The 18,019-nt window shown below is 44.1% G+C and overlaps 1 protein-coding gene across 4 annotated transcripts in view; it reads right to left on the bottom strand.

The window, feature by feature from the left end:
* Nucleotides 1–18,019, bottom strand: part of LOC127962356 (NACHT, LRR and PYD domains-containing protein 1 homolog) — a 54,930-nt gene that overhangs the window by 1,212 nt on the left and 35,699 nt on the right. The window contains exons 1-6 of one of the 4 annotated variants that reach the window (XM_052561929.1): nt 15,265–15,367; nt 13,035–13,305; nt 12,721–12,816; nt 12,354–12,406; nt 465–529; nt 157–371 (exon numbers count right to left, since the gene is read on the bottom strand). In XM_052561929.1, the coding sequence (XP_052417889.1) occupies nt 157–371; nt 465–529; nt 12,354–12,406; nt 12,721–12,816; nt 13,035–13,296 (691 nt within the window). In that variant the 5' untranslated portion in view covers nt 13,297–13,305; nt 15,265–15,367. Of the gene's footprint in view, nt 1–156; nt 372–464; nt 530–12,353; nt 12,407–12,720; nt 12,817–13,034; nt 13,306–15,264; nt 15,368–18,019 lie in introns of those variants that run through there. The other 3 variants (XM_052561933.1, XM_052561931.1, XM_052561930.1) reach the window with 3 other exon arrangements.

The following is an 18,019-nucleotide window of genomic DNA, read 5'->3' as shown; positions in this document are numbered from 1 at the left end:
CAAAAGAGTTCCACATGTAGCACTTACAGTACATGCAACGATACGAGCAAGGTATGGCCTTTGAATTCTGATTTGTTACAGGTTTTGTAGAAAAAACTGTAAAAACTATGAATCCATGACCCCATTAAAATGTGTACAAAAATTGGGAAAAAATACCTAAACACAGAAAGTGAGGTAGATAGACTGCCTTTAGTTTTCCTGAGATGACAGCAATATCCATCAAGGGGCCACACGGTGTAAAATGCTCCATTCCTGGAAAATCAGCTACACATTCCCAGTCACAAATGTGATACTCAAGCTGAACTTCACGGGAGCATTCAATACGAAGACCAGTCGTGCTGCATTCATAAAGGCCTGCTGTAAGCTCTAGTCTTTTGGACAGAAATTCATTTAGGAGTACAGTTGCTATGTAAAAAAAATGTGAATATATATGATAAATAAAAGAGATGCAGAAGAGATAGTACCTGTACTTTGTCTGTGCATCCTCTGAGATCACACTCGGTTCAATCAGTTCCCATTCATCTGAGTCCTGAAACAATATGCTAGAGTTCAAGAATGGCTGCATTTTAGCAATTATAACTGGATAAACATGTTTTCTAAATTAATGAACTATTTTATAATAATAACCATTATTATTATTATAAACAATTGTGGTATTATGGAATAATAGTGTAATAGCTTTGGAAGTAACAGGAGGTGACGTCTGTATAGGAGGCGGGGTTAGCGAAGGTTGGAGGTTATGTTATGTTCGAACACACTAGCGGAATGTTGTTGTACTGAGTTGCTAAATAAAGACAGTCACCGATTACGTCGTTGTACGAACCTCTTTTATAAATAACTTGACATGGTGTCAGAACGGGACGACTTGTAAGCAGAAGAGGAAAAGAAAAGTGTAACGTTATCGTTTGGCGGAGGAATGGGAGACGAGCCGGCTGATATGGCGCAACCTATACCAACTGCTACGTTCACAATACAACCTCCAGAGCCATCCGATTTTACCAAGCCTCACGAATGGGAGCGTTGGATTAGGAGATTTGACCGCTTTCGGCTTGCAAGCAATTTAAACGCAACCTCGGAAGAAAACCAGGTAAACACATTAGTGTATTGTATGGGCGATGAAGCCGAAGATGTGCTTAAAGGGCTTATGCTAACTGAAAATCAGAGGAAGAAGTACACAGATGTTAAGGCGGGCTTTGATGCATTTTTTGTGCCTAAAAATAATGTAATATATGAAAGAGCCAAGTTCAATCAGTGTGTGCAACTGCCGGCAGAAACGGTGGATTCCTTTATCACTGCTCTATACGGATTAGCTGAACATTGCAATTATGGACAGTTACAAAAGGAGCTGATACGCGAGAGGTTAGTGGTCGGGCGGAGAAACATCTCATTGTCCGAAAAGCTACAGCTAGACAGAGACTTAACACTTGAAACTGCTATAACAAAAACAAGGCAGTTTGAAGAAGTTAGACGACAGCAGTGTGACTTAAGAGGAGAAAATGGCGGTGCTAGCAAATGCTCCAATGTTGATGCTGTGCATGCTAACAATTACAGAAACACCAAATTTCCCTCAAAGCCTCAGCCACAAGCACAAACACCAGGCAAATATAAACCTACTGCACGGCCACAGCAAGGTTCAAAGGCCTGTTATAGATGTGGGAAAATGCCATCACATGGAAAATCAGAATGCCCTGCTGCAGATGCTGTGTGTCACAACTGTGGCAAAATGGGACATTATGGCAAAGTGTGCAGAAATGCTGCAAGATCTCTGAATGCTGTCACTACAGAAGATGAATAGAGTTTCTTTTTTGGGAGCCGTGGACGCTGGAAAAGACCCGTGGACAGTGCAGTTACAAGAAAAAATAATGTGTGCTTTAAAATTGACACTGGTGCTGATGTCACCGCCCTGCCAGCCGAGGTGTACTATGACATTAGGGGGGACCTGATGTGAAGCGCCTGGCAATGTCAACACGCCCATTGTTTGGGCCAGGTGGCAACGTGCTCTCTGTCCTAGGTGTAGCCAGAGAAACACTGCGCAGAGGCAAAAAGACAGCCCCAGAGGACATTTATGTTGTAAAAGACCTACACACTGCATTGCTGGGAAGGCCTGCTATAGAACAGCTTCAGCTTGTGTGCAGGGTTGACAGCATCACCATGGAATCTGTGAAACAACAGTATCCGAAGCTGTGTAGCAGCCTGGGTCTTGTTCTGATGCCATACTCAATCAAATTAAAGCCAGAGGCTGTGCCCTTCTCTCTACATGCACCACGCAGAGTCCCTCTGCCGCTTATGGGAAAAGTGAAGGAGGAGATTGACCGTATGGAGAGGATGGGCGTAATCACTAAGATTGAGGAGCCGATTGCTTGGTGCGCCGGGATGGTGATGGTGCCGAAAAAAGCAGGTACTGTCCGCATTTGTGTGGATTTCACAAGGATGAATGAATCAGTTTGCAGAGAAAAGTTTATCCTGCCTTCTGTTGAACACACCCTGGGCATGCCAGCTGGCGCAACAGTATTTAGCAAATTAGATGCCAATATGGGTTTTTGGCAAGTACCATTGACAAAAGAGTCTGCCAAATACACCACCTTCATCACGCCCTTTGGGCGCTATTATTTCAACCGGCTACCCTTTGGCATAGCTTCAGCCCCTGAGCACTTTCAAAGGATAATGATGACAGAAGTGACAGGTGGCCTGGAGGGAGTACTGTGTCACATGGATGACATCCTGGTCTAGGGACAGACGCAGGACGAGCATGATGTGTGGCTACATCAGGTGTTAGAGAAGGCACAAAAGGCCGACATTACGCTCAACATGGACAAATGTGAGTTCACACGCCATACAGTCAAATTCCTGGGTCATGTGATTTCAGCAGATGGAGTGAAGCCAGATCCGGAGAAGACAAAAGCTGTGCAGGAGATGGACGCACCCAAAAATGTCAGTGAACTTAGAAGTTTTCTGGGCATGGTCAATCAGCTGGGCCGCTTTTTGCCTAACCTGGCCGAAAAAGACAAGGTGCTAAGAGACCTGCTGTCCAAAAAGAACCACTGGTACTGGGGGACAGAACAGCAGGCCTCCTTTGACCAGTTAAAAACAGAGCTGTCATCCACACCAGTGCTTGCACTATACAACCCAAACAGTGCACTAAAAATCTCGGCTGATGCCTCTTCATTTGGCCTGGGTGCAGTGCTGTTGCAGAAAAGCGATGCCAGGTGGTCACCTGTGGCATATGTGTCCAGGTCAATGACACCAACAGAGCAGCGCTATGCTCAAGTAGAGAAGGAGGCACTAGCTGCAATGTGGGCTTGTGAAAGGTTCAGCTGTTTCATCCTGGGAAGACCATTCGAGCTGGAAACGGACCATAAGCCGTTAGTGAGTCTGCTGGGCAGGAAGGCGCTGGATGACCTCCCACCAAGAATCCAAAGATTTAAAATGCGACTCATGAGGTACAATTATTCAGTCAATAATGTCCCTGGCAAAAGCCTGTGGACAGCCGACACCTTGTCGCGTGCTCCTCTAAGAACCGCAAGAGCACACACAGATACAAGCCTACTAGAGGACACCAACATCTATGTAGACTCTGTCATCAGCAACATTCCTGTCAGTGGAGATTATCTGAGCAGCTTACAAGAGCACCTAAAGGCAGACAGCACATGTTCTGCACTGATGGAGTACTGCACAGACGGCTGGCCTGACAAAAGCCAATTGCAGGGAGCGCTGAGGCATTACTGGCCTGATAGAGCAGTGCTGACTGTGCATGATGGACTGCTGCTGTGGGTCACAAGGCTTGTCATCCCATTCGCCTTACAAGGGGATGTGCTGCAGAGACTACATGAGGGACACCTGGGGGTGACAAAATGTAGAGGCCGGGCCAAACAGACAGTATGGTGGCCAGGGCTCAGTAGCCAGCTGAATGACATGGTACTGAAATGTAGAACCTGCATTCAGGAGAGAAAGAACGTCAAAGAGCCGTTGATACCAACGGAGATGCCGGACAGGCCTTGGCAAACTTTGGGAGCTGACCTGTTCATGCTGAAAGGCAAGACCTATCTACTAGTAGTAGATTATTTCTCAAGGTATGTGGAAATTGCCCTGCTGTCACCCACAAGGTCCACAGATGTGGTGGTGCATCTGAAATCCATATTTTCACGTCATGGGATCTGTGAATTCCTTAAAAGTGACAATGGCCCCCAGTTCTCTGGTAACCACTTTAAAGACTTTGTAGCAGACTATGGCTCTGTGCACATCACAAGCAGCCCCAAGTTTCCCCAAAGCAATGGGGAGGCGGAACGCGCTGTACAAACTGTGAAAAACCTGCTAACAAAGGCATCAGACCCATACCTTGCTTTGCTGGCCTACAGAGCAACCCCTCTACAGAACGGCTATAGCCCAGCCGAGCTGTTGATGGGGCGGCACCTCCGCACTACAGTTCCTGCCCTCCCAACCCTGCTGAATCCAGTTGTGCCTGATTGGAAAGTGCTGGAGGCCAAAGAAAGGGAAAAGAGGGTGAACAACGCAAAATTATTCAACAAGAGACACGGTGCAAGAAATCTAGAGCCACTCGTACCTGGGGAGGATGTGTGGATCACCGATGCATGAGTCCAGGGCACTGTGCTATCTACACACAACACCCCTCGCTCTTTGATTGTCCAGGTGCCTCAGGGGACACTGAGGAGGAACCAGCATCACTTGGTGCCACTGCAAACCAACAGGGGGGAAAGCGACGCTGATAAGCCACTGGTGGGAGAAAATCCACCAGTGACAACATCACCAGAGCCAGCTCCACCAGTGGTAACATCACCCAGCAGAGAGGGTCCCACCACAGAGACTGTGCGGACTAGGTGTGGGAGAGAGGTTAGAAAGCCGCAGAGACTTGATTTGTGAAAAAAAAAGAAGAGTGGAATGTGATTGTGGAATTGTTCTGCTTTACTGTTTACATTTGCCTGAAACCTGAGAGTTTAAGTTTTGGAGAACACAGCCTGCTAAAGTAAAAGTTCAGAGTATGGTAATGTGTAAGTTATTTATTTCTGTTCTGCGTGCTTGAATCAGGGACAGGTCTTCCAGCAAAAGGGCAGAATAAACCCCTTAAGACCTGCAGAGGCAAAGGTAGTCCACCCTTTGTTCTCAAAGAAAGGGAGATGTGGTATTATGGAATAATAGTGTAATAGTTTTGGAAGTAAAAGGAGGTGACGTCTGTATAGGAGGCGGGGTTAGGGAAGGTTGGAGGTTATGCTATGTTCGAACACACTAGTGGATGGTTGTTGTACTGCTAAATAAAGACAGTCACCGATTACGTCGTTGTACGAACCTCTTTTATAAATAACTTGACAAAAATTACACACAAAAAGATGCATTAAATTAAAAACCGGTATATTATACCTGGGGTACCCCTTTTCTAACCCGAATATTTGGTCTTGTAAACGCGTTTCGGCATATCACCATCAAAATGTGTGTTCTGCGCATGTTCTATTCGCAAGCAATCTTGGTCTTTTGAGTAGAGACGGCGCATAAAAAAATCGGAAATGACGCATATTGCATCTTAATGTTATCCGTACGTCCAGACGCTAACCGTGCGTCGCTGTTTACATCGGGATATTGGTGACTGATTACACATTACATGTATAAAGGAGTAACTCTCTCTGCTCACGCATGTAAACGGGTTATCCCGAATGTTTCAGAAACCCGAATAGTGACCTTAACCCGACCATAACCCGAATTTTAACAGCTTGTAAACATAGTCATTGATGTTTGCCTACAAAACTACCACTGGCTCTGCACCCATTTACCTAAATTTGTTACTTCAGACTTATGTGCCCTCCAGAAGCTGACGTTCTGCAAGTGAACGTCGCTTGATTGTGCCATCCCAAAGAAGCACAGTCACTTTTACGGACTTTTAAATTAAATGTTCCCTCCTGGTGGAATGACCTCCCAAACTTAATCTGAGCAGCTGAGTCCTTAGCCTTCTTCAAGAATCGGCTTAAAACACACCTCTTCCATCTTTATTTGACCCTCTAACTGTCACAGTGTCTGGGTTGTTGTTCCCCGGGGTTCCACTAGATGTCCTCCTTCTCACGGTGTCTGTCCCAGATCACTTCCTGTTCCCTTATATGGTCACCTTCCTCCTTGTAACGTAATTGATTGTTCACCCCACCTGTCTCCTGTTTCCCAATTATCCTTCTGTGTAATAATACCCAGTCTGTCTTAGTCTATGTTACGGAGTCCTTGTTTAATGTCAAGTGTCTTAGGATAATTCATGTCCGTCATTCTTGCCTTGCCTTGCCTTGTCTAGTATTCGTGTCTTGTTTATGTTATGTTTGGATCTTCTGGTTTTGACCCTGCCTGGACTGTTTACCCTTTTGGATTATCCCTTGAATAAATCATACTTACCTGCAATTGGTTCTCTCTCGTCGTTTCAAGCGCCTCGTAACGTGACAGAAGGACTCCGTCCCACAGAGAACCAGCGGTATGTCATTTTTCCGCTCCCCAGTCAAGATGGCGGAGAGGCGAGCCAAATACCTGAGGTTAATCGCCCTCCGCCAAGAGGGCAATGAAGTGGGTGCCCTAGCTCAGGTGTTCTGGTCCTTGGCCGAGGGCATGGGCTACAACGATGCGGCCCTTAAGGACTATTTTAATGATGGGCTGGATGATCCAGTGTCTCAGGAGGAGATGGCGCAGTTGGAGACACTGGAGTTCTGGGAATTCGTGAGCTACCTGCAGCATCGGTGTCGGTGGGATGCCCCAGCCACTCCTGTCTCTTCCGGCGGGGTGGTCGTCATCCCAGCACTACTGCCCAGGTTGGCTATCAGCCCAGCGCCACAGCCCAAGATGGCAGCAAGCCCAGCGCCACAGTACAAGATGGCCGCCAGTCCAGCGCCACAACACAAAATGGTCGTCAGCCCAGGGCCACAGCACGAGATGGCCGCCAGCCCAGCGCCACAGTACAAGATGGCCGCTAACCCAGCGCCAATGCCCAAATTGGCCACCGGTCCAGCGCCACAGTACAAGATGGCAGCCAGCCCAGCGCCACAGCACAAGATGGCCGCCAGCCCAGCGCCACAGCACAAGATGGCTGCCAGCCCAGCGCCACAGCACAAGATGGCCGCCAGCCCAGCGCCACAGCACAAGATGGCCGCCAGCCCAGCGCCACAGCACAAGATGGTCGACTCAAACCCTGAGTCTCCAGATAAGGTGCACGATGCTGTCCCGGAGGCCGAGGCGGTTCCCGTTGCTGTTCCGGAGGCCGAGGCGGTGCCCGACGCTGTTCCAGAGGCCGAGGTGGCACCCGATGCCGAGGCTGTTCCGGAGGCCGAGGTGGTGTCTGAGGTCGAGGCAGTGCCCGTTGCTGTTCCAGAGGCCGAGGCGGTGCTCGATCCTGTTCTGGAGGCCGAGGCGGTGCCCGAGGCTGTTCCCATTGCAGTTTACGAGGCGGTGCCAGAGGCTGTTCCGGAGGTCGAGGCGGTGCCTGACGCTGTTCCAGAGGCCGAGGTGGCACCCGATGCCGAGGCAGCGCCCGATGCCGAGTCGGTGCTCGATGCTGTTCCGGAGGCCGAGGAGGTGCCCGAGGCCGAGGCGGTGCCCGAGGCTGTTCCCAATGCAGTTACCGAGGCGGTGCCCGAGGCTGTTCCAGAGGCCGAGGCGGTGCCCGACGCTGTTCCAGAGGCCGAGGCGGTGCCCGACGCTGTTCCAGAGGCCGAGGTGGCACCCGATGCCGAGGCAGGGCCCGAGGCGGTGCCCGAGACTGTTCCGGAGGTCGAGGCGGTGCCCGACGCTGTTCCGGAGGCCGAGGCGGTGCCCGATGCCGAGGCGGTGCCCGATGCCGAGACTGTGCCCGAGACTGATCCGGAGGTCGAGGCTGTGCCTGATGCCGAGACTGTTCCAGAGGCCGTTACCGAGGTGATGCCCGAGGCCGTTCCAGAGGCAGTGCCCGAGACCGAGGCGCCTCAGGTTTCCACAGACAGTTCAGAGTCGAGGCAGGTCCCGGTGGACTCTCCAGAGTTGAGTCAGGTCCCGGTGGACTCTCCAGAGTTGAGTCAGGTCCCGGTGGACTCTCCAGAGTCGGGTCAGATTCCGGTGGACTCTCCGGAGTCGGGTCAGGTCACGTGGTGGTCTGCTGCTCCGTCCTGGGGGACTCCGGCCTCAACCACGGGGGCGTGTGGGTCATCTGCTCCGCCTTGGGGGGCTCTCGTCCTGACCACATGGCTGTGGTGGTCTTCCACTTGGACCTGGGGGGCTTCCGCCCTGACCACAAAGAGGTGGTGGTCATCCGCTCCGCCCTGGGGGACTCTGACTTTGACCACAAAGCTGTGGTGGTCTTCCGCTCCACCCTGGTGGACTCCGGCCTCGACCACAAAGACGTGGTGGTCATCCGCTCCACCCTGGGGGGTTTCCGCCCTGACCACAAAGATGTGGTGGTCTTCCGCTCCGCCCTGGAGGGCTTTGACTTTGACCACAAGGCCGTGGTGGTCTTCCGCTCCGCCCTGGAGGGCTCTGACTTTGACCACAAGGCCGTGGTGGTCTTCCGCTCCGCCCTGGTGGGCGCCTCAACATGCCCTTTATGGACTTCTGTTTTGTGTATTTGAGTTCTGTGATGTTTTCTGTCTGTTCCCTTTAGTTTAGTCTGGCCCTCCGTCCCTCCCCCTGTACCTCCTCCGGTCCTCCTCCCTCCTGGTCTCCCTGTTTTATGTATACATTTCTGGTGTTTGTCCCCCATGTGTTCCTTTTCTGGCCCTCCGTCCCTCCCCCTGAGCCTCCACCTGTCCGCCTCCCTCCTGGTCTCTGTGTCATGTTTTGTCTTGGAGCGTCTGGGAGCCGCTCCGTAGAGGGGAGGTACTGTCACAGTGTCTGGGTTGTTGTTCCCCGGGGTTCCACTAGATGTCCTCCTTCTCACGGTGTCTGTCCCAGATCACTTCCTGTTCCCTTATATGGTCACCTTCCTCCTTGTTACGTAATTGATTGTTCACCCCACCTGTCTCCTGTTTCCCAATTATCCTTCTGTGTAATAATACCCAGTCTGTCTTAGTCTATGTTACGGAGTCCTTGTTTAATGTCAAGTGTCTTAGGATAATTCATGTCCGTCATTCTTGCCTTGCCTTGCCTTGTCTAGTATTCGTGTCTTGTTTATGTTATGTTTGGATCTTCTGGTTTTGACCCTGCCTGGACTGTTTACCCTTTTGGATTATCCCTTGAATAAATCATACTTACCTGCAATTGGTTCTCTCTCGTCGTTTCAAGCGCCTCGTAACGTGACACTAACTTTAAAAAAGAAAATGTATTATACAATATAAAAATATCTCTAACACTAGCTTGCTCTATTCTTTTTCTATTCTATTCTATCTGTTATAACACTTATATATCATTGCACTTTTATTGTTTTTGATTGCTTCCATTGTCCTCATTTGTAAGTTGCTTTTGATAAAAGTGTCTGCTAAATGAATAAATGTAAATGTAGGTTAACGTGTTAATATCACATTAACGCATTAATTGATTAATGTCGAGAATTATTTTAATGCCCGTTAACACAGTTTGTAATAATATTATAATTCTGAAAGTCTGTTGCTAACTGGCTCTGAATACACATACAGACAAATCATGGGTCACAGGAGGCAATCAAATTATTAAGGCTAATCATCAGCATTCACAAACCACTGTCCACTGTTATTTTTGACAGAAAAGAATGCAACGAGCTTCTAATCATGACTTGGTTGGAAATAGGGAGGGGCATTTTCCGCAAATATCACATTCAAATATTTGAGCTCACAAAAAAATGAATATTCGAACATTTATTGTTTCCATTGTTACAAAGCAACTTTACAGAAAAGTATGTTTCTACAATATTTAGTAGCAGCTTATAAGTGGCAACTGTCAGTTTGTGCTCGTATGACAGGATTTTTCAGAAAAAATAATACAAGACGTAGTCAGCCAGACGATAAACATTATTAATATTATTAATAATTAATAATTATTATATGATGCAGTCACACTTGTAGCAATATCTGTTAGTTATGTTTGTTGATTCAGGGTTAGTATCATCTGGGGTCCACAATAAGCTTGAACATTATGCTACATTGTATTTTGTGGCTGAAAACCTTTAAAGGGGGGGTGAAATGCTATTTCATGCATACTGAGTTTTTTATACTGTTAAAGAGTTGGATTCCCATGCTAAACATGGACAAAGTTTCAAAAATTAAGTTGTACGTTTGAAGGAGTATTTTTGTTCCCAAAATACTCCTTCCGGTTTGTCACAAGTTTCGGAAAGTTTTTTTTCGAGTATGGGTCTGTGTGACATTAGATGGAGCTGAATTTCCTTATATGGATCCTGAGGCACTTCTGCCGGAAGAGCGCGCGCTCCCGTATAGCAGAGCACTGAGAGCACAACAGACTTCACTGATCAGAGCGAGAGCGTCGTCAAATGTCACAAAAGAAGTGTGTTTTTGGTTGCCAGGGCAAGACAACCCTGCACAGATTGACAAAAAAAAAAAAAAAACAGCATTAAGGGACCAGTGGATGGAGTTTATTTTTACAGAGCATCAACGAAGTTTTGCAAGTGTTTTTGTTTGTTCCCTGCATTTCGAAGATGCTTGTTTTACAAACAAGGCCCAGTTTGACGACGGATTTGCACATCGTTTATTTCTTAAGGATGATGAAATCCCAACGAAAAAGGGTCACGATCGTGTGTTGGAACCGCAGGCGGTGAGTAAAACTGCTTCAAATATCTCTGCCTCCTTGTTAGTGCGTCCGCCTCCCATGCCGGAGACCCGGGTTCGAGCCCCGCTCGGAGCGAGTCGTTGCTGCTGCTGCTCTCGTTCAGTTTCAGCCTCTGGATCTGATTCTGGATCATAAAAAAACGGCTGAATCTGACTGTTAGCCATGGTTTGTTTTGGATGATGGTTTTTTTGCCTCACGGTAATGTCACAGCTTCCAAACGCTCTCAACGCAAAAGCCTACTGTCGCTCGTGATTCTTTAGCTCCGCCCACACGTCACGCCTCCAGCTGGTCATGTTTTTCCAGGAAAAATCGGTACAGACTTATCTTTCTCTTATGAATATAACAAAACTAAAGACTTTTTGGAGTTATGAAGGATGCAGTACTACTCTATATGTACTCAAGATTAACAGGATATTGAGTGAAAACGAGCATTTCACCCCCCCCCCCCTTTAACAATGTGTGCAAACAAACAAAAAAATTACAGATTAAAAGCAAAAAAAACAAAAAACAATTAAATAAAGAAGCCTGCAGCAGTTAGGCTATTGTACAGAATGTAGCCTCCATTAACTTGGAAACTTTTAAACTGTCAGCAAATCTTTTATTTGTTTTTTCTTTCCCTATTGTTTTACGTGTTCTTGTTAAGAAACACAGGCATGTCAACATGATCGGGGGAAGGCCGGCCGCAAGAAAACCCGCTCTGACAGAACAGACGCTGGCGGGACTCACAAATAACGGTGTGCTAAGCAATTAAGTTTTGTGAAGCGCTTTGTGTTTTCGTTTCACCACTGAATGGGATCCTCATCTGGAGGAATACATGGCTCCAGCAAGAACTGTTCGGTGGACATGAGAAGAAGACCTTTTCCTGCATTCGAATGTCATTTTTATTTAGCGAATAATTACAGCAAAAAGAATATTCAAATGTTTGATTATCCGTGCACACCCCAGTAGGAAATAGGACGTTTCCGATAGCACATGAAGACAGCAGTCACTGATCCATATATAACTAAACTTGCTCTTGCCCACCTCTTCCAACCGAGCCAGGGACTGAACGATCACGCTAGTCAAATGAACCAGGCTTTGGGAGTTGAGATTGACTAGTGTGAGCACACCCTAATTATTCTCCCGCATCCCGGACACTCGAGCCTCTATCCGCACATCAAGTGTCCTGCACCACACTCAGCTGCGATGGGTGCCACGATCATGCAGGTCTCTAACAGGAAGGTGCCTGCTATAATGTGATGAAAGTTAATGTCATGGCAGTGCCAAATGGCTTGTTTTATATTTAATTTAATTACATTAAAGTTATAAGTTGAGATTTAGGCTACAATATATATTTTAACTGCTAGTATGTAAAAGGAGCACTGTTGTAAAAAGCCCCTTATTTGTTTAAAGCGTTCGCAAACCAAACACTTACACTTTTGTTCACAGAGCAGTAGGCCTAAAAGTGCACACTACACTACTGTTGAATGCATTATTAGTTTTGTGCATAACAATTTGGGATTAATCACACACAACAATTTGATTAATTGCAATATAATAATAATAATAATAATAATATTAATGTTGCCCAGCACCAATTAACATATATTTTACCCAAACCATTTAATAAATAAATAAAATAAACGTATCAAAAATGTTGTTATAAAAGCTCTTACCTGCTCGTCACATTCCCTGGCATCAGCACAAGTTTTACATTGTCTAAGAACTGCTTGACAGGATAAAAAATAAAAATAAGCCATTGATAAAGTACCACACTAACACCAAATATGAAATTATACATTTAAAAATTAATAATATTAATAATAATAATAATAATAATAATAATATTAAAAGTTCAAGTCCCCTTCAAATTCAAGGGACAATGCTGAATGCAGAAAGGCTGCTACTTCAGAGAAGGAAAAACTCTGGAAACTAGAAGAAATATAGTATTATACAGCAAAACATTTATTAACATTTTTGAATGTCACAAATATTGTTCATCATAAAGCAAGAACACAGATTATAACTCACTCACTCACTTACCAGGTTTGCATCTCTCCTGTGATTGTGCTGTATCAGACTCAGAAGTATATTTGGATTTGTATAACTTGTAATTTGGATCGCTACGCATATAATGATCTGAGGAAAAATGGGCATTGTTTTAATCATTATTATTTTTATGTTATATGTTAAATAAACAAATACAAAAAATCATCATCATCTCAGTATATATTTACAACTTTGGCAGCATTATCAAGTGCCCTGAAAATACAGTATATACAGTGTCTATAGAATGCAATTAAGCATATGTAACTGTAATTATGTGTATTTGTTTATTTGTATTATGTGTCATTTACCTAGTTTCATCTGCAACTGCCCTGCAAGATCATCCCTGCTCATCATTTTCAAAATGTCCACAGTTATCTTCCCAGCACCATCAGGATTCAAATAACTAATCATACGCTCCACAGTCTCATGCAAGTCATGCCCGTGATCCAATATACTTCTTGGAAATTTGGTTTTGCCTTTTCTGCCATCAGTTAAGTGCCATTTGAATTCCATAAATTCACGATGAGTCAGATCCTCCAAAATATCCAGGATGATTGTACGCACTTCCATGCTGGACTACTGTAAATGAGACATGCATTTCCCTTTAACATTTATACTTCAATATTTATTACATTTAGCTGACACTTTTATCCAAAGCGACTTACAATTGCTATATATATGTCAGAGGTCACACACCTCTGGAGCAACTAGGAGTTAAGTGTCTTGCTCAGGGACACATTGGTGTCTCACAGTGGATTCAAACCTGGGTCTTTCACACCAAAGGCATGTGTCTTATCCACTGCGCTAACACCCCCCCCCCCACAATGTATCACTTATTCTGCAGCATAGAATAATTCTGTGTTGACTTGTAATGTGTTGACTTGGTATGTAGCATGTAGTGTAGCATGGAGATGGTCAATATTAGCCTAATATCAGTTCACACACAGGATAATCTGCGTGTTAGTTGTATTGGGTGACTTATTATCCCACAAGCTACAGAACTAAACCAAACAAGCTAAATGATGTTATAATCGCTAGCATAGAGGACTCATGGAAAAACAGCATTGTTCTCTCCCACTGGACTGTGTGTGTGTGTGTGTGTGTGTGTGTGTGTGTGTGTGTGTGTGTGTGTGTGTGTGTGTGTGTGTGTGTGTGTGTGTGTGTGTGTGTGTGTGTGCGGTAAAGAGATAAAGCACTGGACCCAAGCACTGTGAGGCAAGGGAGGAAATGTTTCGAACTTAGTGAATGCACTAGTATTGTTTTTACTACTTACACAATTGTTACCATTATATTATTTTCAACACACAGTGTGGTTTTAATTACATTTTAGGGGGCCCTCCGATGCAGACCCGGCACCTGGGGGGGTCACATAAAGTTGTGTTCGGTTTGAGCAAATCGATCAGCGTCTGACTTGAAGCAGTATAGCCTTTCAAAGTATTCTACCGCAAGAGCGTTTTGCACCTTTCCAAACGCATCAAACACAAGACAACTTTAAGCAAATATCTAGTTTTATACAATAAAAATAAAACATACTTAAATTAAAAAGCCTTGGACAAACTATGCATAAAACCTCTGCATTGTTTTCCCTCAGAGAGATAAAAGTTGCACCTGCTGGAGTTGAACTTCATCAAACTGCTTCTGTTTCAGAAGATGTGCATTTTTATGGCGTTATTTTACAGACAAATGTCGAGAGCGCATTATTGTAGCGCGAAAGCTAATTAATACAATGTGCGAGCACAAATCTATATGTACATAATACATCTATACGATAAAGGCATCACGATTCTATAGACAACTTTTATTTTTTCTCAAATTTCTAGCTTTTAATTGGCTTAGAAATCTATGACTGCTGGACAATAACAAATAATAATGATTTGTTTACTACAGACACTTTTTGTCACATAAGGCTATTATATAATAAATGCAATAATAATGTAATAATAATGTAATAAATGCAATGTCAATTATAGCACTGCATTGTTCATATACTTTATTTATCACCTGCTGTATGTATAATTGCAATATAAAGTAATTTTGAGTATTATTGCTAGTAATATTACTTTCTAAAATAAGGTACATGTAATATAAAAGTACATGGCAGTGTTTTTGCAGCATCTCCGAGTCTCACGTCACCGTCCGATTCCTTCACTTATTAGTTTACTCCTCCCTGATCTAGTGCACTCAACTGTGTATATAGGGATTAGTGGACGAGTGAGCGATTTCAGACACAGTTTGAGTGAGAGGAAAGAGGTTTTAAGAGCAGCGCATATCTGAGCGCGCGCGCCCGGTTTTGTGTGAGAGCCAAGAAAGTTCGCGCGCGAGCGGAGAGATTTCGCGCTACAATAATGCCCTCTCAACATTTGTCAGTAAAATAACGCCATTCCATGGCCCTTGAACATGATTTGTGCCCCGTCTGGAAATGTACATACACCCCGACCATCCCCTCTGGTTTAACAAAAATCCAGATCAAGACCTGAGTTTTAGAGTTTATATTTCCCTTCCCCACGAAATGACACACACACACACACACACACATACCTCTGTGTATGAAAGTTTCCTCGATGACTTATTCCTTTAAAGTGCAGCGAGCTTCACGAAAGCTATCGCAAATGATAGTAAAAAGAAAGAAAGAAAGAAAAAAGACTCCACAATTTTGAATGCTACGTCATGTTTCCTTCCTCCTCAGCAAACAATTGTACGTCATTTCAGATGTCATCTTTGTATTGTTTGCATTCACAATAATAAAAAAAAAATGTACGTCATTTCAGAGAAGAATCATTGATGGGTCTTTTCTCTTATCAGTTATAAAAAAAAAAAAAAACGAAGATTTTTCTCTTATATAAATGTTTTGATTGTTCCAAATGAAGTAGCTTACCGGTGAGCGGTGCTTAAAAGCTAATGACCGTGCAAGTAATGCCTGTTTGTGAAATTTATATTTTAAATACATTTTAAAGGATTTTAGCAATATTATTTACATACAATTTACATTTAATCATTTAGCAGACACTTTTATCCAAAGTGACTAACACATGAGAAGAATAGAAGCAATCAGATCAACAAGAGAACAACAACAGAACAACAACAGTATACAAGTGCCATGACAAGTCTCAGTTAGTCTAGTTCAGAACTAGACTAGGTTTTTTTTTTGTTGTTGTTGTTGTTGTTGTTTTTTTTTTAATGAATGACAAAAAAAGAAAGCAAAGAGCCAATATTAGTTGGTTAAGTGCAGCCGAAAAAGATGAGTCTTTAGATGTTTCTTGAAAATGAGTAAAGACTCAGCTGTATTGAGATTGGGAGGTCATTCCACCTGCTGGGCACAGTCCAGGAAAAGGTCCGTGAGAGTGATTTTGAATTTCTTTGGGATGGCACCACAAGGCGTCGTTCACTTGCGGAGCACAAACTTCTGGAGGGCACATAAGATTTAACCAGTGAGTTTAGGTAAGTTGGTGCCGTGCCAGTGGTTGTCTTGTAGGCAAGCATCAGTACCTTGAATCTGATGCGAGCGGCTACTGGTAGCCAGTGTAACCTGATGAGGAGAGGAGTAACGTGAGCTTTTTTTGGCTCATTGAAGACAACAACACAGTCTCACTCGCTACTCGTCAAATGTCTGACGCATGGTCAAGGGATCTGGCGTCACTTTTTTGACGCACTGGGTATACCTTTGACGTCTTTTTTCAACGTGGGGGGTAGTCCGTTAGACTTCTATGGAACTAAACAGCGTTGAAATTTGACGTCTTGTTTCAGCACACCACAACCCATTGTCTGCCTCGTATGGATCTAGACTACAATAAATAAAAATAAAAAGGAACAGGTTACAAAAAATGATCTATGCCAAGGTGAGTCAAATGGCGGCCCCCAAATGGCGGGTTTTTGATGTTTAAAAAGCCTCGCAATCTGATATCAAAGCGCCCGCAAAGGTTTAGCGCGTTCATCAGCGGTGAGTTTAACAACGCTCACCTGCAGGGAAAACGGCATTCGGAGATGAGTTTAACAACGCTCACCTGCAGGGAAAACGGCATTCAGAGGTGAGTTTGACCAAAGCAACGCTCGACTGCAGGTAAAACAGCATTAAAAGGTGAGTTTAACAACGCTCCAAGGCGCGTGCAAGTAAGCAGTTTAAGCGTTTTCTTATCATTGGTAGGACACCGCTTTAACTATAGCATGCTGGATAACGTATTTTTATCAGAGGTTTGTTGATTTTAATAAATGCATATAAATGCTACGATTGTGTTCAATTAATCTTTTTATTATTATTATTATTATTATTATTATTATTATTAAATCCTCTAAATTAATAACGCCGACGTCACCGTATGGGCGATCCCAAGGTCCATTGCGATTTTCCACTCGGTAAGTAAAGTAATGTTAGAAGGCTTAATTAATAAAGATCGATACTATTCTTACATTTACACATCAAAACTGTTGAATCAGGACAAGAAGTTGTGTTTAGGAACTTTACATTTTTTAAGGTGGCCATGTCTTATGACGACAAATAATGGAAAACATTCTAAAAAAAAAAAAAAAGCTTTCAGTACCAAATGTGCAGGCTACCAAAGTTAGCTAATTGAATTCAAGTTATTTTTTTGTCGCATATAATCATGTAAGGTACAATCATAATGGAATGTAAGATTTTCAGTATTACATTATGACAGTATTACAACTATCCAACATTCTAAATGTTAAGAATGAAGAACGTTGTTGCCAGATTGGTTTGTTTTACAGCCAAATTGTTAAAAATCCACACAAAATTACATAATAAACACCCAAAATAAATCCATAATTAACAATACAATTAACTCATAACGGTCCGTGTACGTTTTGATAGTTTGTTTTCCAATTTGAAATGAAATAAGCAGAAACGAGAAAACGGCCCCTTTATTCGTTTTTCGTTTTTTTGAAAAAAACGAAAAACGAGATTTCGGCTTGATTTTTCGTTTTTTAGTTCAGAGGCATAAAACGAATAAATGACTTCAATATTCGTTTTCCACATGTGGGCGGTCCTAAGACGCCGCCTTCCGCCGATTGGTCAAGCAAATCTGGGCACGTGACGTCATCAGTTGTCGCTCAGGTCTGTTCAACAAAATAATAGTCCTCTAACGTTACTATGGCTACCGATTCTTAAACTGTGAAGGGCAGGTCCTGTTGGGCTTTCTTCTGTGCAACTTTACGCGTTTCACAGAAATCTTTACATCAGAAATATTAAATATTAGTCTGCCACCAGCCCGTTTTAATTAGCGGTGCGGAGTTAAATCTGTGTGGTGAAGCTGCGCTAGACAGCGCCGAGCGGGAGAGG

This window comes from Carassius gibelio, chromosome B7 (genome assembly GCF_023724105.1).
Source record: "Carassius gibelio isolate Cgi1373 ecotype wild population from Czech Republic chromosome B7, carGib1.2-hapl.c, whole genome shotgun sequence".
NCBI classification, from domain to species: Eukaryota; Metazoa; Chordata; class Actinopteri; order Cypriniformes; family Cyprinidae; genus Carassius; species Carassius gibelio.
This window is presented reverse-complemented; position numbering and strand designations above follow the sequence as displayed.